Genomic DNA, 9,160 nt, shown 5'->3' on the forward strand with positions numbered 1-9,160 from the left:
TCTACAGAAACCTTTATTTTCTCTGTTCTATGCAGCATATCTCCAGAGGTATTAACTCATTAATAACCCTGCACGTAATAAAGAAAACCTAAAAAAAAAAAAAAAAAAAAAAAAAAACCTTAACTGGATTTGTGCTGATCCTATTACCTTTTGCATGGTGATGCTGCATTCTCTCTGAAATCAGTTTTTATGTATAAATTGTGTATTTGTAATTTACTACATTTGTTTGAATTAACTTGTGTAAATAAACAATTTTCTCGAAAAGTTTGTATTTGTATTTTTGTATTATATCAAATACATTAAAAAACAATCAATCATTAAATATACAAATAAATAAATAACATTTACTGGTATATATTTACAAAAAATAATACAACAGAACCATCAGTTATAGGAATACAATTATTTGACAGTTAAAATAAAAGCTAAATAAAAAGGTAATCATTGCATATTTTACAGTAATGTGTATGTTAACAAAATTCAAGCACAACAAAGTCACCAATAAAAACACTTATTCACAAATTATGGGTTAAAAATATATTTTTTTGTAATATTGTAATTAAAACTCAGCATACTTTACTTGCAAAAGGTTAAATGACACTCAATAGAAAGTAGATTTTTTTTCAATGTAAGTAAAGAAAACACATCCTGGACCATCCATGGTTGACTTTTTCAGAAACACAATAGCTTCCTATTCTTTGTAGCCATAACACTGCAGGCGATAACGTATAATGCATTACCATGAGACCTCTCAGGCACAAAAGAGACATTTTAGCACATGGAATTATTACTGTAATAAAACAGCACAACAGGAGGCTCGGAGGAAAACCAAAGTGCTGCACAAACATCATCATTGAAACCTTGAGGAGTGGACTCTGAGCGGTTGCCAGATTCTGAAAACGACAGAAAATAAAGTAACTAGTGTCAAGTCCATGGAATAGAAAACGCACCAGGGCACACGCACGGCAAGAAAAAACACTTTTTTTTCTTGAGTTAGTGGCGCATTTCAGGCGGTGAAATTTCCTCCGGCACCTTTAGGAGCAGTTCCTCTTAAATCCCAATGTGTGGCTCGGAGAGAAGTGCGTGCCTGTTCAAAAGTCAGGATGGGAATGAGTCTGCCAAACAAAACCAAGGCTTTTTAAATGCCTTGAGCATTCATTTGTTTAAGAAAATTGTTCAGAAAATCTGCGTCATTACATCAATAGAATAAGTGTTTAAATATTTCCTCGGCTCCAAATGAAAGGCAAAAATGACAGAAACACCACAATTAAATAATCATGTCAGCATATTAAGCCAATCTGTTATTCCATGTTAGCTCATTCACCGAACTGCCAAATGTCATTAGTGTTCATGTATTTATGTTCATTTATTGACTCCCTTAATGCACTGTGTTGAAGATTGGCAACATTGGGAAATGCTACGTTGTAAAGTCCAGGCATCATATTTATGGCTTTCAATTGTTTTGCATCATTTTATTGCCATCGACTGTGAATGCACTGAACTATAACAAACGGAAACCATTAGGTCATGTGCTTTATTTTAGCAGCTCATGTTTTTAATTCTGAGTATTCCTTAGTTTCCATTCCTGGTTCTTTTATTGCTCCTAATGTTTTTCCTCCACAGATTCCAGAGTCTACTGACAACTGTGCACCTGTTTGCAAGAATTATTGCACGCATCTGATTCTTCAATTTGGGGCTAGAATTTAGGTTTATTTTTCTTCAAATCTAATGAAGACATTTCACTGCAACTAAAAATACAATTTAATGATATAGGATGTCATTTAGTACCTTCAATTTCACAAAAACTATTTATTTGTAGAAAAATGTATCGAGATATAAGTGTTTCATATCAATCGATATCAATAATTATTGATTCATATATTTTTTTTTTTTTTAACCTATTCAAAATAAAGACCAGAAGAAAAAAATCCAAATTTAAATACTTCTATTTTAAATGTAATCTTTAGCATTTAAAAAGAGGTCAACAAAACAATGAAAAAAAAACTCAATCAAAAAAAAAAAAAAACTGTTAAATTTACAAATATAGACAATAAAAAAAATGCTTAATAAAACAAAATGTGCAATGCATTTTATAATTAATAAATCAGTGTACACCTGAGGTAGAACTAACAGCAGGGTGCGAAATTAAGAAAATTAAATGGAGGCAATTTTGGCATTTATTTCCTCTTTTATAATGAATGTTTTTTCTAAAAAAGCACATGAAAAGTAAAAATAACTCCAAATAGTGTTTTTACTGTTAATATAAACCACTGCTGCTGAATCTTGTTTATTTTATATCTGATAATGAGTTACATTAATGCTAAATTTCTCTCTGGTTTCCTATAATTAAATCACATCAGGGTTGATGATGTAATCATTAATCTACTGAAAGCATTACTAACAGAATATTATGGTGTAATAATCACAATAGTTAGATTACTGTCTAATGGGACCAGCTTTGCCTCGTGAACACGTGAATTATAATTAAAAATATTGCGTTTCACAAGTTGGGACGGCTGAATAGTGACGTTAGTTTTAATGCTAGCATTTATTTCTCACAATGTGTGACATGTTAGCTTTTATCCTTCCACACAAATGCTAAATCATAAGCAAATCAGTGGTTCTTTGCGGTTTGATGACAGCTAGCCGTGTACGTTTTACTTGGTGGTTAGCGTTAGCGCTTAGCCCAGTCTAATGTTTTATATGCTTCGCCCAGGCCAAGACTGACCCTTGTATTTTCAGTGCATGTTCTAATCAAGATCATTTCCATGTTCATTTTTATGATTATTATTTTTTTAACTAAAATAAACATTAGAAAACAACACATCTTTAATGCTTTCATTTGTTAATTTCTCCCTCTCTTTCTTTCTCAAGTACCCCCTGTAGTGACATCGCGTACCCCCATTTGGGTAAAACTGGGCTATATTATAGGAGTTGTGCAAGTTGCGTCATTAATATTTAAAACATTAAAGTCTAATATTTGTAACATTAAAAAAATATGAAACTCTGTAAAACAATGCATTTTTTGCTAGCACCTGTGATATTACTTTGCCTGAAATCCCAGTGATGATTAAAAAACAGCAACAATAACTAATAATCATGCCATCTCTCCTCTTTGCTCCTAAGCTTCAGTTTATGGTCTGAAGTTCATGGAAATGAAAACAAAGACCGTTGAGTTCTAGGGAGAAAAAAAGAGAAAGATAAGGCCTTGGAATGTTTTTGGATTGAAGAAGTTTGTGGATGGAGGCTTAAAAACGGCACTGGTGGTTTCATGGGTCTCACACAGGATGAGGTGGATCAAGGTTTGTGATCCACAGGAAACGGCTGAAGGGAAAGTTGACTCGCATGCTTCACATACACGTTGCCATCCTCCAGCTTAACTTCGTACACTCGTTGCTATAAGAACAAAAACAGAGGATGCTTGAGTATATGATTACACTGGACTCAGATTCATGTCTTGTATGGACACCTGAAAAAAGGGTGGGCAAAAAAAAAATCGATTTAATCGATTAATCAAATGTGTAGATAAAAAGCGATTTTTATTTTGCAAATTCGAGTTTTGAAATAATATATATACATTTTTTCTTTGCGTTCCGTCCTTGTGGGTTACAGTAGCGTGATGTGAGCCAGCCCCCTCTTTGTTTACATGTGTTTACCCTTTGAGCAGCTATATATGTGCCACAGGCATGTTTAATTTTTGTATTCACACTATGCCGAGATGCTAATGGAAGAGTTTATTATTTTTTTAAATTGTAATGTTCTATGTTATAAAATATGATGATTTCTTAAACAGAAAATTTTTGCTTAAACCTTGGTTAAAGCTTGAAATTATTGAATGACAGAGCCTCATTTACTGTTTATTCTGGGATTGTTGTATGCATTTTAACTCTTGAGGACAATCACAGCATTAAAGTTGCACTTTTGACAATATATCTGATGTCTGCAGGCAGCTTTAAGAGTTTTTTGGTTTTTTTAAGGCAAAATCGCCCAGCCCTAGGGTGGGCCAATTCTTATTCTATTATTCAATATGGCAGTGATGGAAATTTAAACGAAAGTTATCAACTGGTGTCACTAACCAGTGAGACAGTGGGTCGGTACACTAGCAAAAAATATTTTGTGTTAACACTATGTGATATTTCATCAGTTGTGTCAGAAAAAAATTACAGAACACAATGATAGTGATAATAAAACTGAATAAAAGTTGTAAAATATGTCCCATGTGTTTGGATTCCACCTATTTCTTACATTTTGCATGATTGAAATGTTATTTCAACTGAAATAAATGAACGTCGTCCACACGTACACTGTATATTATCATATTTGATAAACAATGGTCAGATTTGAGGGGCCGTGTGGGACCCTAGAGAATCTTTACCCCAATAGGAACACCATTTCACCCAGTCTTCTTTTTTTTAGCCACCCTACTCTTCTGTTCTACTCAGTGGCGTGTACAGGTAGACAGTAGGTGCCCTTTGCCCTCTGGACCAAGCAAGTGCCCTTTTGAAAGTTATTATTTATGAATTTTTTTGTGGCCATTGCTTACATGATCATCTGTAAGTGCTCGCTGATGAAAAGCGTGTGATAATAACACTGCCCACCGGTCAGGTAACACATAAATTAATGCATTTATTTGTCTCTGTTGTGAAGTAGCCTGTCTCACCTGTTAAACAAGCGAGACGCTACCCAAAACTAATAATAGATATGATGTGATGATGATCACCGGTAGAGTTTGCCATTGGTATCCTACAGCATGTGAATCTATCAGTAAAATTACTTAAGATGAATATTTAGTAGTCTAATGTGTAGGTTTACATTAGGCTACATAATTAAAACCTTGCAGTAATTTATTTGATAAATGACAGACAATTCCAAATTGCCTGCAGAAAAAGTAGCCCTGTGCCTTGTTCAAATATCACCAAACTATCTTATTCATATAGTTGGTCTCTTTTTATTTACCAATTGCAGTATAATGCCTAGAAAGGAGAGGATAAGAAAGGGAAAAGAAAGGGAGCTACAGCAGGCAGCCCACGGGAGCAGCTCTCTGCTCTCCTGGATCCACCAGCAGTAAGGAGGAAGAGGAAAATGAAAGGTGAAAGGTCAGAGTCAAGAGTCATGTTCACTGTTGAGGGCATTTTAAAGCTCAGATTTTCAAGTTGAACTTTTCCTCTAATTTTACTGAAATATCTTTAAAGCTGTCCACGTTTTATTTTAACTACACAAAGCAGTTTGGCTGTACTAAATTAGGAATTAATTATATTAATTTGTTCCAACAAGTTATTTCTATGTTACAACACTTGCAGTAATTTTGTATTTCCCTTGATAGGCTACAGTATATCCAACCTTAAAAATAGGCTATTACTAAAACTGTTAATATTCTATTCTAGGCAGCTACAGCAGAGAGCAGTAGGCCATCTACCAGCAAAGAAGATGAGATAGATGAATTTCCAGATTCACTAATCTATCATTGTAGCTTGTAACTTGCTTAAAACCACTCCATGTGCATTCATTCTAAAGTAATAAAACAATAGTGACTGACTGATCAGTGCTAAAGTGTGAAACTATACCAGTTCAAAGGTCAAGTAATTTTATTAAGATTGACATAATTGCGCAATTACATTCCACATGTGCCTGTAACGTTTATTTATTTTTTAAATCTCACACTGCTATAATCAGGCAGTTATGAGTTCTACATGGAGCATAAAGTGCCCTTATTTTTCACTGAGCACCTGCCCCCCAAAATGTCTGTGCACGCCACTAGTTCCACTGTTCATCATGTGGCTATAACAGATGGATGATTCATCATGAATTGTTATATTAATGTGCTGGTTATTCCTCTTTAGATTCATGTATCAAAACAATGATTTTAGCAAAAAAATGATGTTAATAAAATGTCAGTGAATCCCTTTTTTCAGCTGTTGTTGCACTCTGTAACAATATTAGACAATAATTATGAACCCTTTTTAACTAAATATTCTAACTTTTTGCATCGCATCATATTTGTAGCTCTGGTTTAAACAGAGCACACTGACTATTTGCATTTTCCTCCATTGTGTGTCCATTTTTTGAAATCCTCAACATAATTACCTGCAATGAAGACCCAGACTTCCCAGTTTTAAGATCGAAGTCATAGTCATGCCAAGGGCAGAAAACCTTCAGCGCTCCATCAGCCTCCTCAATGTCCCCCTCACACAGAGGACCACCTAGATCAGAGAGGTAAACAAACAGTTTACATTACGGACATCTGAAAATCTCATTTTACAATTAAAAAAGCTGCACCATGATGAACACCCAACAATAAATACTTCTTAGATACTTTAAAATATATTGAAATGTCTTGTGACGTTTTAATATCGCAATCTTGTTGCTTGATATATTGTCCCATCCTTACGAACATTTGTTTGTTTGTTGGCCAGAAATACATATATATATATATATATATATATATATATATATATATAGGCAGTCTATCCGTACAAAAGATGACGTTGCCGGACCTTTAAGGTCCGGCAACCCTAACCCAGGGTATTTCCTGGGCCAAAATAAAAGGCTTAGCGGGGAAACTAAAAATAAATATGAGCTAAAATTAGAGGTGTCCCGATCCGATATCAATATCGATCCGATATTAGCCTAAAAAAGAATATCGGATTCAAATTTTACAATTAATTTTTTTATGTTTTTTATTCAATTGTAGAATACTGTAAATATTATGTTGAAAGTTAAAAATGTATGTAACCATTTGGTTAATAATAAATGAGTCAGTTTTTCTCATACCTACTGTTGTTACTATTGTTCTTTGTTTGAGTAACATCACTTGATCAAGCCTTTTCTAACATTCCACACTACAATATAAATAATTATTATTATTTTTTATTAAAGAAAAAAGAGAGTGAGAGTGAGAGAGTGAGAGAGAGAGAGAGAGAGAGAGAGAGAGAGAGAGAGAGAGAGAGAAAATAAAGTATGTTGGAGCAAAATTGGTATCGGCCGATACGCAAGGCTGCAATATCGGTATCATATCGAAAATGAAAGAGTTGTATCGGGACATCCATAGCTAAAATAAAACTGACAGAACTTTAAGTCATGCGGTGCACCTATCACGTGACCTAAACTGGCCAATGAGGGGCGCTGCGTACGGATAGACTATAGTATTACGTAACAGCAGGACAACCTCCTTTACCAAGCCAAATCTCTCCCAAGGAACATGATTAAAAAAAATAACATTAAAGAAAAAAAAAAATTCGAAATTCTAATTATTATTAATAATATTACTATGCCTGCATCTGTTGTCATAAGTTGACACCACGTGCATATTGTCTTTACTTTTTCTACTTCGCATGAATGAATGCTTAAGTGATCGGTGTTCATTTTTGATGTATTTAAAATTACATTTGATTAAATTATTCAATCAATCGATGGAATAAGTGATACTCAATTACCGAAATGTTTGACAGGTGCAGCCCTAATACATGATATTTACTTGAAGCAGGAGTAGTGGTTCTCCATCAGAATACACAGCTGTACTTACTATTCCTGCCTAAAATGCTAATTTAAGCTTGTTTCTCCATCCAGGCTGCTGTTATACAGCTAATGTCAGCTACCAACAATGTGGACATTACCAGAGTGCGAACAGCGAGCATCCATAGCGAAAAACTGTCCTTTGACGTAGAAGAGGCAGACGTCAGAACGGTAGCCGAGAGAGGAGTGCATTAGGCGGCAGCGCTTCTGGGAAAGCTCCGAGGCTGAGCCAATGCAGCTCCACTGGGCCTCATCCTCCTCCACACAGACAGACGACATGGAGAGCCGAGAGCTGACCTGCTTTTCTAATTTCCGCTACAACCGAGAGCGGTTTTTTTTTTCCGAGCGTGCAAAGGGTTTTGGCCATTACACGTGTTTAAATATTCCATATTAACCAGCTGAGCCGGGCCGACTGATGCTCCTGAATGAGGCTGAGACGCTGCCCTCATCCAAGCAGCTGTGGACGGAAGTGCACACCAGCACTGATAATAATAATAATAATAATAATAATAATAATAATAATAATAATAATAATAATAATAATAATAATAAAGAAATGAAATGAAATTAAACACGAAAAAAAAACACTGTTAATAATAAACACATGATGTATCATCATTATATTATATTAATACATATTATATATATATATATATATATATATATATATATATATATATATATATATATATATATATATGAGCATACAGACCTTTGCAAATCGCCTAAAAACAATGCGCATCCTTGGCTTTCCAGAATCCCAACATCAGAACATTCAGCTGAAGCTACAGTACAATCATATGCAAATATGCACTGTGAAATGTTATTGTCAAAATATACCTAAGTGTACACCATTTAACTTTTTATAGTGTAATGAAATTGGAATTTGTTCACATAAATTACCATACATTAAAGGATGCTGAGCTTCCAACCATGAAAGAATAAATAAAACTAAATCATACAATATAATCGTTTAAAGGGTTAAAGGTTTAGTCCATCTGAGTTTTTGGTAAAAATTATGTTCATTAAACCAAGAATAAATTTAATGTTCCTGAAAATATTTGAAATTCACTTCAATGTCTACCACCTACATACGCGATACTATTCCTTATTTTATGTCATGGACTGGAATTAACTTTTACCCAACATTCCCCACTTTGCTTTGTTGACAGTTTTTAAATGTAGATATGGAAATGTATATTATAATTCACTGAGTGGATATGCCCACTCAGGTGGGCAGCTCGCCGTGCTCCTCAGCAATCTCAACCAGCTTCACCAAATCCTCCTGCTGCAACTGTAGCAGAATCATTATCCGTTAGGAAGTCAGGGCTTTTGAATGTAATTCACATTTTCTGCTGCAGGAGATTTTTGTGGAGGCATGAAGCCAGTTTGTCTACCGTGAGTCAACTGTTTGCCCTGCTAGCCTAGCTTAGCAGCTGGGTTGGTATTCAGATGAAGCCATGTATGTCTAAGAACACATGGCCGATACAGGAAAACTGTGAATTTATCATAAAATCATTTTTGCATTTGTTAAAATTTGCTTATATCTGGCCATGTTGTTGTGGTTGTTTACAATGATGTCTGCCCGGTGGTCATGTCACACACAAGAAATTAAGAAAATATGTTCAAAATACAAAATATTTTCAAA

The 9,160-nt window shown here is 34.5% G+C and overlaps 1 protein-coding gene across 1 annotated transcript; it reads right to left on the minus strand.

Annotated features, from left to right (window-relative positions):
• Window positions 1-2,166: 2,166 nt before the first annotated feature.
• LOC114461878 (Rieske domain-containing protein) lies at window positions 2,167-7,952 on the minus strand. Its single transcript, XM_028444351.1, has 3 exons — window positions 7,614-7,952; window positions 6,085-6,200; window positions 2,167-3,396 (listed from the first exon to the last, which is right to left on the minus strand). The coding sequence occupies exons 1-3, from the start codon at window positions 7,789-7,791 to the stop codon at window positions 3,298-3,300; spliced, it is 393 nt and encodes a 130-aa protein (XP_028300152.1). The 5' UTR covers window positions 7,792-7,952; the 3' UTR covers window positions 2,167-3,297.
• Between the last annotated feature and the right edge of the window lie 1,208 nt (window positions 7,953-9,160).

This window comes from Gouania willdenowi, chromosome 4 (assembly GCF_900634775.1).
Source record: "Gouania willdenowi chromosome 4, fGouWil2.1, whole genome shotgun sequence".
NCBI lineage: Eukaryota > Metazoa > Chordata > Actinopteri > Blenniiformes > Gobiesocidae > Gouania > Gouania willdenowi.

What these genes read in the sequence shown, in the direction of transcription:
- LOC114461878 (XM_028444351.1), bottom strand. Translation starts at nt 7,791, where the DNA reads ATGTCGTCTGTCTGTGTGGAGGAGGATGAGGCCCAGTGGAGCTGCATT. An exon ending in TGCTCGCTGTTCGCACTCTG is followed by an intron (nt 6,201 to 7,613) that starts GTAATGTCCACA and finishes TCTCTGATCTAG; the next exon opens with GTGGTCCTCTGTGTGAGGGG. An exon ending in AGTCTGGGTCTTCATTGCAG is followed by an intron (nt 3,397 to 6,084) that starts GTAATTATGTTG and finishes TTGTTCTTATAG; the next exon opens with CAACGAGTGTACGAAGTTAA.